The sequence below is a fragment of the Rhinoderma darwinii genome, chromosome 4 (assembly GCF_050947455.1).
Source record: "Rhinoderma darwinii isolate aRhiDar2 chromosome 4, aRhiDar2.hap1, whole genome shotgun sequence".
NCBI lineage: Eukaryota > Metazoa > Chordata > Amphibia > Anura > Rhinodermatidae > Rhinoderma > Rhinoderma darwinii.
Window position 1 is genome coordinate 207,592,777 of NC_134690.1, and position 20,363 is coordinate 207,613,139.

Genomic DNA, 20,363 nt, shown 5'->3' on the forward strand with positions numbered 1-20,363 from the left:
TCCACTGTCGTGCAGCCCCTCCCTGGTGTTCCTCCTTCTCTACAGTAAAGCCACTCCTTGCTTTACTGCTCAGCTCTTTCACTTCATTTCTCCCTCTCTGTCTACTCCGCAGTCCTCTGTCTCTCCTCTCTCCAAATAACTCCCTCACAAGCAGTAGATTCACTTTCAAGATATTTCCTGAACACTGCACTGAAGTCTATGGGAAAATCAGGAAATTTTTATTGTAAAGTGGAAAGACTGCTCTTCACCCTTTTAGACAAAGAAATCCTCCAGCTCTTCCTTGCATTGCAATCTCTCAGCATTTTCCTCAGACCTTGCCTTGTTTGCAGTTTCCCCAGCTATCATGTTCTTCTGCCATTCAGGTCGTCATCCTTCCCAGCCCTCTGTGTAATGGAAACAGCTGAAGACCAGAAATATGTGGCCCCACCTCTCTCTGACACGGTATCAGGAGATCAGGAAACAGAAGAGGATAGACCAGCTTGCTTCATACGTATGGTGCCTGCTCCTAGGAAGTAATTGAAGAGGAGGGAAAAGTATGCATTTTGTATATACCTTCAGCAATAAATTGGAATCCATTACCATTCCATTAATGTCGAAGTTAAAACTTTGGGTTGCTGAAACTACAATGGCTCTGCTTGCTTTGGAAGGAAAACGGAAAAATAAGACAACATTGAGTATGTTGCTATATAGACTGAAAATACTGGAAGCACAAATATACACATGGGGGCTAGGTGGCCTTAAGAATTGTGGAGTACCGCAGAACAAGGAAGAAAAGGCAGAATAGGATTTGGCTCGAGAGCGTTTTTGTGCCCAGCCTGCATTATACTGCTGCTGTTTGAGCTTCAGATAAGGAAATTCTGCAGCCTTGCCTTCCTTATCCACCTTAGTGAAGCAAAACCGGATGTAATGAGACAAGCAGTTGTCATACCAGATCCTGCAAAGTGAACACATGGCACATGGAACCAGTGGGCCCGATTCGAGCAAGACTTCTTCAAGGACCTACGACTAAAAAGCACATATTCCATTTGCTGTTTCCATTGAGACAGGTACTACGATATAGAAAGCATTCTTCAAAAATCAGGTTTTCTTACAACTAAAGGCAGCTTTGGCTTGTTATAATGTAATATACACTCCTACTTTACGGGAGGCCTATGGAGGATCCTCATCTTGTTATAATGCTGTTCTGGTATACTATGTGTAATTTTTGTGGCCTGGCTAGACATAGCATGCTTGATACTGCGATCTTGAAGGTTCATGTTGTGGCCTACCTGGGTTTTTTGCAAGGCAGTTCGAGTAGACTTGTAATATGTTAGATTTCCAATGTAGTATTAGAATGTTCACGTATGTTTTTGACTGTTTAACAGAAAAGAAGTCGCTAGTTGGAAAACTGTTGTTAGAACTCCGTTGGATATAATGGGGAGGAATTTATTAAACGCTCGAAATGTCTCAATTTGCACCAAAAAATTGTGCAAATTGAAAAATGTACCATAGTTTAAGACGGAAAACTGTTTCACATTATAGTTTAAATCTATGCCAGCTCTTAGCTGGCGTAGATTTGATTTTCTGGCACACGGCTGGCCATAGATGCGCCTAATTCATTAAGATTTATGCGTTTTTTAGATTAAGATTGGCGAGTCTTATTAAATTCCCCTTTCTATCTGTTTTAGTTGCTTTCCTAGAAGATATGACTTATTCTCAGATTTCAAAAATGTATAATTGAATCACTTTCTTATTGCACGGATTGTAATCCTATGTGTTTTCATATACTAGGCCTTGTAGAACACTGGAAAGGGCAAAAAGTGGAGCAGATGTCAATAGCAAACAATTTTCCAACAATTTTCATAGCAATTAGGTTCCAGTTTTTATTTTTTTCACCGCAGGTTGGAAAAGGAAAGATGTGACTCATATGTTGTTACGGCTAACTGATCAATTTTTACTCTGCTCGTTCGTTTTTATACATAATGCCTAAACTTGCTGTAGTAGGTGTGTAAATACAAGGCAAGTGACAGTCCACTGCAGAATAGTTTTAAACACAGACACATATCATGGATAGTTTTGCCCATGTTTTATCAGTATTTATTTGTTAAGGTGTATACTCCATCTAGTAGCCGTTGCAGGTCTTACATAAGGGTCTATGCAAATAGCGCATTACAGACCTACAGGCACTGCATGTGCTTCTATAAGAAGCTGCATTTTCACTTACCTCAGTCATAAGGCATGCATTAGAACATGACATGATTTTTGTTTTCATGAATTCTATATAAATTTGAGAGAAAAAAGCTTCTTGTAAAATATAAGGTTCAGTATGGATAAAGAGCAGTCTATTATGGATGTGTACAATACTGCTGCATGTAAGGGCCCTAAATCTGTCAGAATGTTCATGGGATCTGTTGCTAAGTATAAGAGTATCAGAGCTTTGAGCCCCTAATACAATGTATGACCAACTCCCTGCTATTACTGTCAGTAAAGATTGTATTTAATAATAGAAGCCACGATAGATACACTGTAAAGAGGTTGTCTAGATTAGAAATACCATTTTCATATACCCTATTAGGGAAATCTGTTTTAAAGAGGATCTGTCACTAGTTTAGTAATTCCCTATCTCCTAGCTAATCTAATCGGCACTGCCACACTGATAATGCTGTGAAAATTGTGTCCCATAAAGTTTATTATTTTAAAAGTTATGAGCTTTTTTCTAAATTTGCAAATGAGGATATACTAGACAAGTGGGCGTCAACACCAGTGATTCTCCTCAGGTGGAGCTACATCACAGCCTCTGACGCTGTCCTATCAGCATGAAGCTGCTTCACACAGTGTGAGAGACTGAGGCTGGAGGGAAGGGGGATCACTTCAAACAGCCATATCTCCGGCTGTGGACCACCTAGAACAGTGGTTCTGGTGGCATATGAAAGATGAGATTCTAATCGCAGTTCTAGCTGTGAAACAACCAGATATATCACCAGTTGAAAACACAGTCAGGAATGGAAGCTGTATACTATATGATCACGCTGTGTTGATGGGCTGGGTAGAGGAGAACTGTATGATGCTGATTGGACAGCGTCATACAGAAAACATTACACCGCCCAGAGAGAAAAGAAAGAGTAACCTCCCATTTGGCAAGTATAGCCAAATTAGCATATTTAGAAAAATGCAAATGATGTGAATGGGCCCTATGAAATGCTTAATTTCCCCTGTGGTGACAATGCATGCAAATTAAACACTTAGGGCATGTTCACACAGTATGTGTTTGAGGTAGAAAAATACGAGGCTGATTTAAAGACAAATCTGCCTCTAAAAACTAGGTGTTTTCAATGCAGATTTGTCAAGCATTTATGAAGTGTTTCTTCAAAGTGTTTTTGGAAAAGTCCATTGAAATGTTAAAAATCTGCTTCAAAAGAAGTGACATGTCCATTTTTTTATGAGGCGTATTTTTACAGTTTTTTTAAACAGTGGAGTAAAATTACGCCTCGTATGCACTGCACAGCGTTTTACCATTGAATTCAAAGGCAAGCTGTTTGCAAGTGTTTTCAAAAGCGTTTTTTGAAGCGTAATGCTTTATGCTCCGAAATATGCCATAAAAAACTGTGTGAACATACCCTTACATTTCCTCACAAATTACAGCTAGGGGTTCCAGCAGGTAGACACTTTGTGATCACCTTATTGTTAAGAGATCCTTCTAACAAGTAGTTATTATCTAAAGCGGATAACCCCTTTAAATGGAATGTATTACCATAAAATAAAATAATATGCAAAAAAGTTTGTATTCTAAACATATTTTTAAAACATTTTTGATGGTGTTTTATTTATTTGACTATCAATATAAATAAAAATCATAAAATATTGCCGTTTTTACACTGGTTACTAGCGCAGAAACAACAGGCTGACATTTCCTATAACTCACTTATCAGCTTAGCTGTGTAGGCAGGGACAGGGTCAGCAGAGACCAGGAGCTTTAATAACAAGTCTATTGTATTGCTGGAACCTTAGGCCCCATGCACACGACCGTAATTTAGTCCGTAATTACCGTCCGTAATGACGGCCCCATTTAGTTCTATTGACTGCGGAGACCTTTCCCTATTGCTACGGATGGGTGTCCGTGCCGTAGAACTGTGCTGGGAATTATGGAGCATGACCGTTTTTTACTTTGTATGGGAGCACGACCCGAAAATGCAGGTGGCCGTCGGCGGCCGGCTACGCCCGCAATAGCGGGCCATGATTACGGGCATGGCCGTGTGCATGGGGCCATAGATAAGGTAGGATAGCAACTCTATACACACAGATAAGGCACTGTACACATATCCCCTATACCTGGTCCCTGGGGAGGGTGCTGTACTTCAGTCTGTTGACACTAATTCTGCAGTCATAAAGCACTGTCTACATAGACAACAAAGAAGAAAGTGTGTGTCCTAAATATGGAAGCCCCCAGGGAAGTTTTTAGAAATAAAAAATAGCTACAACCTTTAAAAAATAATAAACAAATTTATTTTTTAAATACTTACATGTCACATTTTTGTGTCGGTATTATAGCTGCAAATCCTGACCCAACAGCAGGTCATTTAGACCCATGGGTGACCATGATTTGCGGCCATAATATAGAAGTACAAATGTGCCGTATTATCCTTGTTAGGGACACACGTAGCGGTCACACTGCGGCCGAACACCAAACAGACATGCGCATTTTCTGCAAATTGTCTTGCTTGATAAAAGATTGTTAATGTCCGTGCGTTTTTGCAGATAAATAGCAGTTTAACCTGCAAAAAACATGCAGATATTAACTATCATTTAAAAGTCACAATGATTTCTGTTAAAACCGCATGCCGGCTCGGTCATTGTCCTCCTCGGCTATGTGTGTCTCCTCCCCTAGACTGGCCTTAAAGGGGTATTCCCATCTTAGACATTTATGGCATATAGAGCATATCGCTGTGCTGCCCTGTTTCCGTAACTTCCATTCATTTCTATGGGAGTTACGGAAAGAGCGTAGCTAAGCCCGGCCTCCTCCCTACACAGTCCACGCCTGGATACGGCGGCCAGGGGAGCAGATAGTCAGGGGACAATCGTTCTGGAGATATGTGTGTGTCTCAGAGCTGGTGTATGCCATAAATGTCTAAGATGAGAATACCACTTTAAGCTCACTTTTATCTTCTGTCATTACCCAACTACAAATAGATAACATGAAAAAAACACCATCCAGATTTTTTTAAAATATATATTAAAATCCTGATTTAAATAATACTGTGTGTACTCATTTGATGATACATTCCCATTAATTTTGCAGTTAGGAAGAAAATAAATAAGAAAAAAAACAGTGCAGAGCTGTACATTGCGTTTAAGCAACAACCCTAAAATTTATAGGATGTTTTCATTTATTTTTGTTCAGTAATCATCATTGCTAGACGGACATGTATGAATAATCATTCCCTATATTCATATCAAATAATTTTTCTTTATTTAAATCATTATTGGTACTAGGTCTTGTCAGCTTTAGCAATAACTATGTATTAATTATAAAGATACGAGGAGCCTTTGGCTTGGTTTACACGTTCTGGTAGTGTGCCTCGCGGCGAAAAACCATGAGACATCTTTTTAATAGATTTTACCTGTAAAAAGCATGCGCCCAATAAAACGCATTGCAAAACCGCAGCAATTTGTGATAAAATGCACATGGCAATGCCACGCGGCACACTACCGCAATGTGTGAATCCAGCCTTATTGTGCAGGTAAGGTCAATCGTCAATCCCGTTATGTCTTGTTCACAAAGTGCAGATTTGCGGAAGTTGTTGCATGTGTTTTTTCAAAGTGCGCCTTTACAAAAAAAAGAAAACTGACTTCTTAGCATATCTAATGAAATGTGTGTATTTATAGGTGTTTTTCATCCCTGTTTATGCCATTCGAGCATGCATATTTTCTGTCTCCATGCCTGCTGAGTGGGCAAGCTCTTCTTGGTGTGAAGCAAATATAGCACTCTGTGCCAGTCAGCTGTCTTCCCTCTTCTGCCCATCTCCTCACAGCATGCAGTCACACACACACAGAAATTTCAGCAGCATTCCCTTCTTCACTGTCTTCCTTATTTTGTATGTAAATGTAACTTATTTTGGTGAGTGAGAAGCTCTGTGAACATTCCCTGCAGGCAGAGGAATTACAGGTTACTGGAAGGTGAGGAAGATGCCACATTCCTCTAATAAGATTACAAAATGTCACCTTTCCACATACCACTAAAATATACAGACAAAATAACATTAGGTACACTTAAAGCCAAAAATGGACATGGATCCTAAATAAAAGGGAACCATGTAGCGGAAATACTTATAGTTCTATTCTTCGTTCTAGTTCTGGTTTTAAAACTCATTAAAGGCTATAAACACCTTTGAGATGGATTTTTTTTAAAACATATTTTATGTTAGTGGTTATCTGCAGTTGACAAAGTTACACATTTCAGGCTTCAATCTTCTTTCCTTCATTCAACCCCCCGCCCCCTCATAGTTTCAGATTTTTCTCATGTGGACGTGTCCTTCCCAGTAATACATGCTCGATGTGAGGTCTGTGAATCCGGAATGCTGCTGCTGTAACAAGCTCTCATGTATCATCACAGCTTCATCCCTGTACTGCTTTCTTTCGAAACTGAAAGCGTGTGTGATTACCCCTCCCTCCCTGTGTTATTTCCTCCCAATAATCTGATACAGTTCAGATTGTTTGATCTGCAATCCCTTTGATCCTTTCCTCTCTCTCCACACTCCAATCTGCTGAGTACAATCCTCTCTATGCTACTATCTATAAAGGTGGCCAAACACATTGGACAGCAGTGGGGCGATGTTTGAACAATTGTTCATCCTACGAATATTTGTTAAGTCCACTTCTCCATACACATTTCAGATGATGTTGCCCATTACAGTCGTGCAATGTGCCCATATATGTCCAATAGGATAAGAAAACACTCGTGGCCACACGAGTGAACCGTACACATTCTACCCCTTTCAATGCTCAGACAAACTTTTCCAACAAGGACAATACATTTTTTCGAAGATTACTGTCAGACGTAGGTTGGTTGTAATGATGGTTTGCTACATTTTCTAACAGACGATCTTTCATTATCATCAAAATCATCCACTTTCATCTAATATGTATGGCCCACTTTAGGCTAGATTCAAACAAACGTTTAAGTTTTGCTGCGTTGCAGTTCTGTGTGGCATTCGTGTATGGTGTCTGCGTCTTTTACGTGCATATGTCATCATTTCTTTAGCAACTGGTGCGTGAATCACGGACAGCACACGGATGACGTCCATGTGCTGTCCATTGTTTTCACCAACCCATTGACTTCAATGGGCTGCCTGGTGGCAAAAACGCACAAAAATAGGACCTGCCGTAAGTTTCACGCAGAGGACACACGCTGCATAAACAATGCATGTCTGAATGCGCTATTGTTTCCGCCAAAAAACGGAAACCTTACGGAACTGAGACAAACGGAAAACATTAACAATGGAAGCATTACCATTGAAATCAATGCTAATGCAAATGAAAGCTATGAATCTCGTCTGGTTTCCATTCATGGGTTCCCCTGACGGAAAGGTCTAACGGAACCCATGAACGGGAGCCCGACGCAGATGTGAACTAAGCCTTAGGCTACCATGGTGTACACCCCCTCTAAGAATGTGTAAATACTGTGACTTTTATTTTTAATGTTACACCTGCTTTGTGTTATCACAGATATATTTCAGGCCCTGTGACAGCAGCATGGATAGACATTGCTTCCTGCGGCATTCCCTGGTGGTTCCATGTTGTCATCACTACATTCAGTAAATCACTGTCCATATCCTAGGTGACGTGAATGGCAGCAATGTAAACAGTGATGTGGAGGGTGATTCACAGAATGTACCAAAGACAACCCTGAACTATCAGAAAACAAAGCAGGAAGTGCTGTCATAGTGCCTCAGACCTACAATGACAAAAACACGTCAAAAGACGGCGTGTAAAATAACAACCTCGTCAAAGGAGTACAGGACACTTCTTGGGACGAAATTTGAGCCGTTTTTCATTGACTTCAATGAAGAACAGCTCCAAATTACATCCGTAATGGACGCCTCGCAAAACGCGAGTACGAGCAATTACGTCTGAAATTCAGGAGCTGTTTTCTCCTGAAAACAGCTCCGTAATTTCAGCCGTAATTGACGTTATCGTGTGCACATACCCTTAGGCCTTATTCACACAAACGTGTTAAACGGCCGTTGAAACAACGGGCGTCACATGGACCTATATAATTCAATGTGGCCGTTCGCACGGCCGCTGTTAAGGGTCCGTGAGAAAATAGGATATGTCCTATTTTTTCACGCTTCGCGCATCCCTCCATAGTCTCTAATCTATGGGGGATGCGTGATATCGCATCCCACAGCGCAGAGAACGGATGCACCTCGGACGTTAAAAAACAGCAGTTTTTCACGTCCGAGATGCGCAACGCCTGTCTGAATCAGGCCTTTTTCTCATGAATACACAGGTCTGGCTACTCTAATGAGCTAAATGGACAATGGTTGTGGTGGTTGGACAACTCCTATAACATCCTGCCCATGTAGAAGACTTGTTGCAGATTTCTGTCTGGATTTGCAGAAAAATGTTGCAAAATCTCATCCACATGCTGGTGAACATTTTTTGTACAGAAATCAGAGCATGCTGCAGATTTTCGAATCCATAGCATGCTCATTCTGTTCTGGATGTTAAGGCTATGTTCACACGGGGTATTTTGCCGAGTTTTTTGACGCGGAAACCGAGTCGCAAAACTCGGCAAAAACGGCCCGAGAACGCCTCCCATTGATTTCAATGGGAGGCGTCGGCGTCTTTTTCCCGCGGGCAGTAAAACTGCCTCGCGGAAAAAAGAAGCGACATGCCCTATCTTCGGGCGCTTCCGCCTCTGACCTCCCATTGACTTCAATGGGAGGCAGAGAAAGCGTATTTCGCGCTGTTTTATGCCCGCGGCGCTCAATGGCCGCGGGCGAAAAACAGCGCGAAAATCGGCGTGCAGGGAGAGGAAAATCTGCCTCAAAGTTCCAAACGGAATTTTGAGGCAGATATTCCTCCCCCAAAATACTCCGTGTGAACATAGCCTTACTGAGGATTTTATTATTTTGAATGTAGAAGGGGTGGAATCCGCAGCAAAATACACACATAACACATGCCGATTTCGCTACAGAAAAGCTGTGAGTACGCTGAGGAAAACATGTCTGGTCACCCTTAGAGCACGTTCCCACGTGGCGGAATTGCTGTGGAATTCCGCTGCGGACAGTCCGCACTGGAAATCCGCAGCAGACAGTCTGTCCATTGATTTCCACATCTTTTTAGTTATCTTCGTGCAGACGTTGCGGACAACTCCGCTGCGGACCATAGGCTGTGGTGCGGAACTTGGTGTCCGCAGCATACACTGGCTGTTGCGGACTTGATGCGTACTTATGGCGTAATTTCTCCATTGACTTCAATGGAGTTGCAAAATTACGCAATGAAATCCGCAGATGTTATGTGTGTTGCGTTGCGGATTGCTTTCACGAACAAGATATTTCTTCATTCTGGCTGGACTTATGTGTTTCCAGGTCTATAGCCAGACTGAGATGGAATGTTTTTAAAAGAGAGCAGGATTTACACTTCACCTGAATCCGCAACGACTAATCCGCAGCATTTTACTTCACATTTAGGCAAAGGCGCAACTGAATCTGCAACGCAGATTATGTGCGGCATTGATGCGGACAGTGTCTGCAGAATTCTGCCACATCTGATCATGCCCTTAGGCCTCATGCCCACTTTAGTTTTTGCCTTCAGGGTGCTATCCGTTTTTGGCACTGATAGCAACCTGAACCCATTCATTTCAATGGGCCCTTGCACACTTCCGTTATTTTGACGGATCCGTTGTTCCGTTCTGTCAAAAGTAAATGTCCTACTTTGGTCAGTGATTCCGTGACAGTGGGGCCCATAGAAGTCAATGGGTCCGTCAAAAAAACGGACGGCACACGGAAGGCTTCCGTGTGCCGTCTGTTTCTGACGGTTCCGTTGCCCTAACAACGGCAGGGCGTGCCAAAGTTCACAGACTGTGACAAGTTCACATAAAGTTCAATACCTTCCGTTTTTTTTAACAGAAACACGGAAGCCAAACGTCCGTTTGAAACGGAAACACGGAACACACAAGGAAACCACACGGATACCATAACGGACACACGGATCCGTGAGAAACGGCCGTGAAAATGGTGATGTAAGTGTGCATGAGGCCTTAGGCCTCGGCAGGAAATTTGCAGCTTATTATAGTAACAGCAAAGTGCATGAGATTTCTCAAATCTGTGGGGGAAAAAAATCAGCATTAGGCCTGACTCACACGAGCGCTGCGCATCTCGGACGTGAAAAACTGCAGTTTTTCACGTCCGAGGTGCATTAGTGCTCAGCGCTGCGGGACGCGATGTCACGCATCCACCATAGGTGAGAGTCTATGGAGGGATGTTTGATGCGTGAAAAGATAGGACATGTCCTATTTTCGCACGGACCAACGTACAAACAACGGCTGTGTGAACGGCCACATTGAATTACATAGGTCCGTGGGATGGCCGCTGTTTCAACGGCCGTCCCACGGACGTAACACGCTCGTGTGAATCAGGCCTTAAAGTGCAGAAATTGACATGCGGTGGTGATTCTCAATTTGCAGCATGTCCATTTCCACACAAAAAAATCCAGTCGGAAATTCTGCAGTGTTTACGCTACGTGTGAACATACCCTTAGGATGTACATAGCAATATTATAGTGAATTGAGTAAAGATACAGTGATTTAGGGGGTTGTCTAGTTTGGGCAATCCTGTTCCATCTTCCAAGTCTTAGGCCTCATTTACACGAGCGTAATATACGCGCGTGCGACGCGCTTGCTTTTCACGCGTGTCGTACGCACCTATATTACTCTATGGGGCAGTGCAGACGATGCGTGAATTTTGCGCAGCGCGAGTGCGTTGCGTAAAACTCACAACATGTTCTATAATCGTGCGTTTTTCGCGCATCACGCACCCATTGAAGTCAATGGGTGCGTGAAAACCACGAAGGTCGCACGGAAGCACTTCCGTGCAAACTGCGTGATTCGCGCAAGAGCTGTCAAACTGAATGTAAACAGAAAAACACCACGTGCTTTTCTGTTTACAAACATCCGAACGGAGTGTCTTAGACATGAGCGAAACGAACTTTACCGGGTTCGGCCGAACTCGTTTTGACCGAACCCGGCAGGAGACAGTCACTGTGCAGGGTGCTGAAAGAGTTAAACTGGTTCAGCACCCTGGACAGTGACTTCCGATTCCAATATACGTGAACGTGTCAAAAAAAAAGAAGTTCTGACTTACCGATAACTCCCGGCTTCTTCCTCCAGTCTAACCTCCCGGGATGACAATTCAGTCCAAGTGACAGCTGCAGCCAATCACAAGCCAAGCACAGGCTGCAGCGGTCACATGGACTGCCGCGTCATCCAGGGAGGTGGGGCCAGATGTCAAGAGAGGCGCGTCACCAAGGACGCGTCACCAAGGCAACGGCCGGGAAGTTCTCGGTAAGTACGAACCTCTTTTTTTTTAAACAGGTTACTCGATATGGTGATCGGAATGCACTGTCGAGGGTGCTGAAAGAGTTACTGCCGATCAGTTAACTCTTTCAGCACCATGGACAGTGACTGACGTCGACTAGCCTCATCTCTATGATGGCGGCTGCGCGAAAATCACGCAGCCGCGCATCATACACGGATGACACACGGAGCTGTCAAGTGCCTTTTGCGCACACAAAACGCTGCGTTTTTTGCGCGCCCAAAACACACACGCTCGTGTAAATGAGGCCTTAAACACTGGTGTACCATTGCCATAAAATTTCAACACCCTCCCCCTTTCCCCAGTAACCTCACAGATTTCAATAGATATCTGTATTTTTTTTTACTGTTAGGGTTAGGGTCTAGTAAGACCCAGCAGCAATCTGCCACTAATGGCATATGATCTCCGGGACCTCTAGTCATATACACAGCGCTCATTGAGCGCTGTGTAGAAGAGATCAAAGAAGACAGAAGCAGCGAAAGCTGCTTCTATCCTCTCCTCAGGGTCCCCGGCAGTCACTGACTGCTTGAGACCCGACATTCAGCTGCCCGCTCGGGCAGCAAGCGAAAACCCTCGCCATAAATAGTCTATGGCGTGGGTTTTAAGGACCACAGCCAGCGGTCGGGAACCGGTTAGGCCTCATTCACATGACAGGGTTTCCCGGCCGGGTGCCGGCCGTTCATAAATCAGCCGGCATCCGGCTGCATTAGGAATAATAGACCCCTAATGGGGCTATTCACACGACCGATTTTTTGACGGCCGGGAAAACCGGCCGTCAAAAAATAGGACATGCTCTATTTTCGGCCGGGTACCCGGCCGCCCGGCTCCTATAGAAGTCTATGGGGCCGGGTAATACACGGCCATCACCAGAATGTGTCCCGAGTGATGGCCGGGTTTTCCAGCGCTTGCGCTCTATCTCCTCCTCCTCACAGCGCAGAGTGCATGTGAGGAGGAGTTGATGCCATTCGGACGAATGGCTGTACACTGTGTGGCAGGGCCGGGGTGTACAGCAGGTGGAAGGGAGTGCTGCGCTGTACACGCTTCTACTGTAGCGACGCCACTATAGCAGAGCAGGGAGGTATCTCCCCGCTCTGCTATGTGCTAGCCGCACTTTAGCTCCTTGAAGGAGCGGAATCCCCGTGTTTTCGGGGATTCCGCTCCTGGACAGAGCGCTTGATGTCTCTGTCCATATCTGGGCAGTGACATCAGGGGAAACTCCTGAAGCGGAATCCCCGAACACATGGGGATTCGCCTTCTGGAGTTGCCGCTGTTGTCACTGTCCAGATCTGCCCGGCCCGGATGCAAAACTTTATGCAAACCGGCCGATTTTACCGGCCGACACTCGGGCTCGGGCGGGACCCGGTCGTGTGAATCCCGCCTTAAAGTACGTAGAAGATAAAAAAAATTACTTTCTTGGGGGCTTCCATATTGGAGACACACTTCCTTCCTGTTTTGTCTGTATAGAGCAAGGCGTGTGTGCTTTAGGACGGTTTCACACACAGCATTTTGACGCATTTTCGGTGTCATTGTTCACTGCGAGCAAAAACGCTGCGGCATGATGTTAATTTAAAGTCTTTAGTCAACTATGAGAAAACCTACTTATATAGTTTTGCTTTTCAGAGTCAGAGGCATTTTTATTAAACCCTTAATAACACGGCCAATCTTAGTTTTTTCATTTTCGCTTTTTCCTCCCCGCCTTCCAAAAGCCATAACTTTTTTATTTTTTGTCAACATAGCTGTATGAGGGCTTTTTTTTGCGGGACAAGTTGTAGTTTTTCATGGCACCATTTATTGTACCACATAATATACTGGGAAGCTGAAAATTATTTGTGGGGTGAAATGGGCAAAAAACAGCGATGGGCTGCAGCAGCGGTCACCTGGGTTGAAGCATCATTCCAGGAGGCCGGCCTTCTGACGTCACCCAGGCCGGCCTCCTGTGATGACGTTTCATTCATGTGACCGCCGATACAGCCTGTGACTGGCTGCAGTGGTCACATGGGATGAATTGTCATCACAGGAGGCCACGCTGGAGGGAAGCACAGACTTCTCGGTAAGTATCAAGTTTTGTTTTTTTGAGCCGCAAAAAAACAACTGCTATTTGTTGCGGGATTTAGCTCCCCATTGAATTACATTGGGAATTCCTGCAACAAATAAGCAGCTTTTACGCAAATACAATTGACATGCTCCGGAATAAATTTCCACACCACAGGTCAATTTCTGAGCAGTTTTTCTGCTCAGGATTTACGCAGCACGTGGATGAGATTTGTTCAATCTCATCCACTTTGCTGCTACTGTATTCTGCTACGTTTTTTCCGTCCGCAATTCCGGACGGAAAACACACAGCAATTCCGCAACGTGTGAACAAGCCCAAAAGCTGTCATTAACTCGCTATAATAATTAGATGACTCTGTTGACCCTATCCAAGTTTACTTAGTAACGAGTAAACTGCAAAAAAAGGACTTTTTTTGTGACGTAAAAAAAATGAAAACACAAAAAAAATATGTTTAGAACAAAAACCTGTTTTAAAAAAGCTATGATTTTCTGATGATACATTCCCTTTAAAACTTTACCACTCACCAAAAACTGTTATCCGTTGATGCTATGCAGAAAACAGGATGCCGTGATCACAAGGCTTGTGCCTGCATTGCACTGTCAGAATACAGGCCACCATAAACAGTAGTAAGGCAAAATTTAAATTCCACACAGTCCCATGTGATTACTAGAACAGATATGACTGTAAAATAACATTATTTTAATCTAACTACTATTTATGCAGTTGCCTTATGTAATTTTTAAAGGGCATCGGTCATGATAACAGACCCTTTTAACCTTTTCCCTGCCAAAGACGTTTCCTATGCCAGAAAAAGGGGGCCCAACCCCCTTTCCTCGCAGTGCTCGACTGTTCCCAGTAGCCCCATAGACATTGAACGGAGTGGCAGGGCACGTGGAAATGCCGCTCCACTCAAAATCGTACTCATTGCGATCGTGCAGTGAGGAGGTATAATCGAGTCGGGACCCCAGTTATAGTGATCGAGGGGGGGAGTTCTATTGGTGGGGCCCCCAGCGATCATATTTTTATCTATCCTGTGGACAGGTGACACATGTTCTTAGTGGGAAAACCACTTTAATGTTCTAGCTCAGGATAGATTGCAGCTAGAGCTGCGATCCAGCTTGAGTTAGAGCAGGTTGAAGTGGGAGCTGCATATATTTGCAGCACTTACTTCAGCCGTGTGAAGGAGAGATGGGCCCAGCGGAAGACGTGCTGGCAGCATGCAGGAGAGGAGGAGGATCTGCAATCACCCTTCTGTCCCTGTATGGCTGTAGATGACTCCAAGGGGAGGGGTAATATGAACTTTAGTTCATGTTACACCCCCACATGATTTAGAGAGCATATTTTGCTCTCTGATTGTCAAATTTTGGGGGCGGGAGGGGGGCTTTTTCCCCCCCAGAAAAGCAGTGAGAAGCTGAGCAGTATCTCATTTAATCACTCAACTCAGGGTCGGTTTGTAAAAATGTGAAAAATGGATGTCAGCATATCAAAGTATTTTATTCAGGCAAAGAAGTTAAACACCAGTGACAACAGTTCTGCTTGCACAGAAGCTTTTTTCAAGTGACAAAAGTGGACAACATCTTCAGTGTTAATAGTCCGAAAGAGCGTGTACAAATGATGTGAAAGACATTATTTAAATGGTGGTCACTAACCTTTCAACAGAATTTGCATAATTCAATAGTACAATCGAATATAAGAAACGTATAAATATATCTTATTAGAGAAAAATGCCTTTCTCTCCGGTAAACAGGCAATTCTCCCCCTCCCCCTCCAACGATCATTCACTCTCAATTCACTGCTAAAATGAGACAAAACAGATTATCAGCTCACTGAGGGATCAGGTTAGAGCTGCCCGTAGAAGTCTATGGAGAGGGGAGGAAAGAGCAGGCGCAGACTGAAGCAGAGAGAGACATACGCTACTGCAGATTCTAGTAAGAGTTATATCGCATCCCAGTGCTGGAATCTCAGCTACAATGCTTATTAATGTAGTATCATCTCCTCCATGCTGCTGCAGATTTTATATATGTGATAGTTAGGAGAGCAGGATTCTCCTCTTTGTGTGCAGTGTATAGAAAACAGGATAGCAGTTAGGCTCCGCCCACCAGCTCAGAGTCAACTGAGAAATAGAGCTAGAGCCTACAGAGGGGAAAACTGTTAAATAATCCAGAATACGTCATATAATGGCCAGAGTGTTATCCCTCATGTACACACATATGACAGCGTATTCAGAAAAGTCACCTTAAAGGTTAGGTACGCTTTTAGGGACTATGCCAACACATATTAAAACACCTATAAGACAAACTGTAAATTAACCACATGTTAATATATATCATATATATATCCCAGGAATGAGCAGGTTATGGGAAGGACCATCCACATGAACTAGTATAACCGGTTATTGCTTCATTGATGGGCTCTCCAGTGACCATGATTGTCCATTAGGCCTGACAGCCTGTTGATGCAAAGTTGCATGAAGGTGGTTGTGTGTTTAAATTAATAAATTTTATTTTTATACATGGTATGCTGTGTGCCCTCAAGAAATGTAGATTTTAGTAGCATAGTAGCTGTTTGTCGTGTGCAGTTCATTCATTAGGCAAGTTTGGGGTGGGGTGCCTTACCCTTTTGAATCTTGAGATTAGAGATGGCATCTGCTTCCATGCCACATAGTCCACTACCCATGTCCTCACATTAAGGCCCCATGCACACAGCCGTAAAAACTCCCGTAATTACGGACCCATAGTCTTCTATTGCCCACGGGTACCTCCCCGTATGCTTACGGGAAGGTGCCCGTGCCGTTGAAAAATATAGAACATGTCCTATTTCAGGCCGTAATTACGGCACGGGCAGCCCATAGAAGTCTATGGGGCTCCCGTAATTACGGGTGACTACGTGTGTGCACCCGTAATTACGGGAGCGTTGCTAGGTGCGTCAGTAAATAGTCACTGTCCAGGGTGCTGAAAGAGTTAAACGATCGGCAGTAACTGTTTCAGCACCCTGGACACTGGCTACCGATCACAATATAGATAAAGCTGTAAAAAGAAAAAAAAGACGTTCATACTTACCCAGAACTCCCTGCTTCTTCCTCCTGTCCGACCTCCTGGGATGACGTTACAGCCCATGTGACCGCTGCAGCCAATCACAGGCCAATCACAGGCTGCAGCGGTCACATGGACTGCCGCGTCATCCAGGGAGCTTGGACTGGATATCAAGAGAGGGACGCGTCACCAAGACAACGGCCGGGTAAGTATGAATTCCTTTTACTTTTACTACGGAAAGGGCTGTCCCTTCTCTCTATCCTGAACTGATAGAGAGAAGGGCTGCCGATTAGTAAATACGGGTGGAATACGGGTGGCACCGGACCCGTATTTATGAGCACGGGTCCGTAAATACTGGTGCAATACGGGTCAAATACGTGTGACCAAGGACCCGTATTTACGCCAGTATTTACGGGTGGACAAAAATACGGTCGTGTGCATGGGGCCTAAACACCCTGTTTCTTGTCTACCACACATTACAGAACTCTGGCAATGACTATACTAATCCCCATCATAATGGTGTCCTTTTCTTTTATCCCCAAAATAATCTGAACCTATCCAGCTACTACCAGGCCACATGCACATGAGGCGTATCACGTGCGAAGTTTGCCCCACGGATTTTACGGCGGCAAATCTGCAGCGTAATACAGTTCCAGCAAATTAAATGAGATCTCAAGTAATCTCATCTACACGTTGCAGAATTTTTCCGCACGTAAAATGAACTTTTGCAGATTTTGAAATCCGCTACATGTCAATTTATCTTGCGTTTCCTTTTCAGAATTATATCTAGCAAGTTTATTATAAAAAAAACATGCCAAAATCCGCAGTATAAAATCTGCAAACCATGATATGAAGTGCGGATTTTCCCTCTAAAATGACATGCGTTTATCTGCGGTTTTAATGCGGATTTTCCGCATCAAATTCCGCAACATGTGCATGTAGCCTTATGCTTGCAGAAACAACACTAGTCTCCCATGGCTTGTAAGAGAATGGCATCTAGATGCTGAGGGTTCTATAGTGGTGGTGGGGAATAGAAGATGGCATGGAAATTACAGGGTAAAGTAAGAGGTGGAACTCTCAGCGACTACGCAGATTAATGGAGATCTGCCGTTGTCACGCAATACCAGGATGGATGCAACAGCCCAGGCAAATTCTAGCAGTTAGGCTATGTTCACACACTTAACAAAAAAACGGCTGTAAAATACAGAGCTGTTTTCAAGTGAAAACAGACCCTGATTTTAAGCCGTTTTTTATGCGTCAAGTGTTTTTTACAGACATTTTTGGAGCAGTTTTTCTATTGACCAATGAAAAACGGCTCAAAAAACGGCACAAATGACATGCACTTCTTTTTTACGGGGCGGTTTTTAAGCGCCATTTTTACAAACGGCGCATAAAAAACAGCCCCGTGGGATTCGAAACACAGTTTTTCCCATTGAAATCAATGGCCAGATATTTGGAGGAGTTCAGCTTCCATATTTTCAGACGTATTTCGGGGCGTTTACGGCCCAAAAAACGGCTGAAAATAAGCCAAGTGAACATACCATTAAAGGCAGTAGAAAGAGAACTGGCCTAAACATTCGGATTACAGGCAGGAGTTCAAATGGGAGACTGGTTCCACTAATTTCCCCATTAATAAGCATCAATTCCATCTGAACCACGCGTGAACTCCCACCAAAAAGTACCACTGTGCATTACCCTTTTAAAAACATCAGTAGCCCATATTACACCCTAGACCCCACTCCCTAAACACCATGTACTGAAGAAACTTCAAATAGCAAGTACATGACATTACTGCCCTCACATACCCCACACTCCCAAGCACCAGAATCTCCGTACACCACATCTTGGCACCAGACCCTCATTCATCACAACCGCAGGTGCCAAGCCCATCACACACTTCTCCTGACAGGTCTGTTTTAGTAAACACTTGCACTGCCCATCACATTTCCGAAGCATCTTTTCTTAGAAGTCTGTGGTTTGCCATTCCTCTGTTTTTCCTCCTGGAAATGTATGAATGAATTGACGTCTGGCCATTACTATTCCCCTTGTAAATAGTGTGGGTCTCTAAGCAATCCGTAGGCATGCGTCCCATTGACAAGGAGAATAGTTATTTATATATTCCCAGGAGGAATATCAGAGGAGCAGGCACAACACAGACTTCTAAGTAAAGATGCTTCAGAAACGTCATGGTCAATTCAAGTATTTACTATAAAAAAAAAAAAAAAAACAGACATGTCAGGAGAGGTGAGAGGCAGGAACCTTGTACCCCACATAATGCCAACCCCTAGTGATCTCATACACCACAAAGTGCCAGTCTGACACTGCAGGGGTCTCGTGCACCACACAGTACCAACCTGATGCCAGGATCCTTGCACACCACATAATGTCACCCTAGGGCCATATCACCCACCCAGCCATTTCAGCACCTACGGTACATCACAAGTGCGCCAGATCCCTTGATCACAACAACGCCCCCTCCACCCCAACAACATTGACCTCACCGCAGCCCCATCCCACTCATGCAGAACCCCCCTCCCCGCAGCCAGAGAAGCAGGCGTCACGTCAGTCCAAGCTTGGTTTCTTCCTGCAGGCCGCGTATTGAATACGAAAGGAAAGCCATAGGAGTCACGTGACCATCCGATAGCACGTGACTCCCACGTCAGACCTAGCAGGCGCAACTCCATTCTAGACACGACCGCCGAGTGGCGGTGTGTGAGAGCGAGAGTTTGTGTGTACGAGACGGAGCGGGGTGTGAATATGGCGGACGGGGAGGCCGAAAGGGAGAGCGGCCTCAGCTCCGGCCCCGACGTCTCCGCCGAACTTCCCCACCTGGAAGAAAGACTGCAGGAGCTAGAGAGCAACCTGCGGATAGTGGGAGGCGCGGGAGAGGACGAGGCCTTGCAGGCAGCCAGCGACTACTGCCAGCGCTTCTGTCAGGTTAGTGAGTGTGGAGCTGTGGAAGAAGGGCCATGTCAAGCGGGTGCACTGCACCTCCACGGCCGCCTTCCACCAGCGACTGTGGGTACGAGTGTGCTCCCCGCAGCTGTAATGGTGGCTACTGTACTGGGCGGGATCACAGGCTCCTTTGTGTGTTTACATGCTACATGCATGTGCAGGCCTGTCACCCACCCCCCGCAGCCTGTGCCCGCTACAAGCACGGTGAGCTAGCAGGGGTGCTGCGTCCTAACTTTGCCGTCAATCTGCACCGTTACCATCTATGTAAGGGTGTGTGGGTATCATAGTGGATGGAGAGGCCCCTGTGGACTCCATGTTAGGACTGAGAAACGAGAACACCCGACTCTCTGGGCTTCATGTGTCACACATAGCAGAGCAGGGGTTTGTCTGCTGCTGGGAGGGTCGTGTCCATTGTATGTGCTGGGTACATGACCTCCCTGGCCCCCAGTGTTCCCCTCACTGTCTGACAGACAACATCCTCCATAGATTTCCACGCCCCTCCCGCTGTGATCTGCAGCCGCCCGCCTTCTGTCTGGGCCGGGCATTGGCCTGGTTTTGTCAGTCATTTGGCCCGTGTAACGTTATGTATTATAGTGTGGACGCTACTACGAGTTATTTTTCGCTTTCTCCTCCCAGCTGAGGGCTCTGTGATAGGATCTGCAGAGAGGGAGCCTCCACCCACTCGCTTACATTGCAGCCTTTGAGCGTCTACTGCTCTGGAGGTTTGCATTGTGAGGGGAGAAATAGGAT

At 44.7% G+C, this 20,363-nt stretch overlaps 1 protein-coding gene across 2 annotated transcripts in view; it reads left to right on the forward strand.

Annotated features, from left to right (window-relative positions):
• The first annotated feature begins 114 nt into the window (after positions 1-114).
• The window catches only part of ZNF292 (zinc finger protein 292), a 91,706-nt gene continuing 71,457 nt past the window's right edge, over positions 115-20,363 (forward strand). Inside the window, exon 1 of one of the 2 annotated variants that reach the window (XM_075862121.1) lies at positions 115-1,046. In XM_075862121.1, the coding sequence (XP_075718236.1) occupies positions 957-1,046 (90 nt within the window). In that variant the 5' untranslated portion in view covers positions 115-956. Of the gene's footprint in view, positions 1,047-19,329; positions 19,596-20,363 lie in introns of those variants that run through there. The other variant, XM_075862120.1, reaches the window with a different exon arrangement.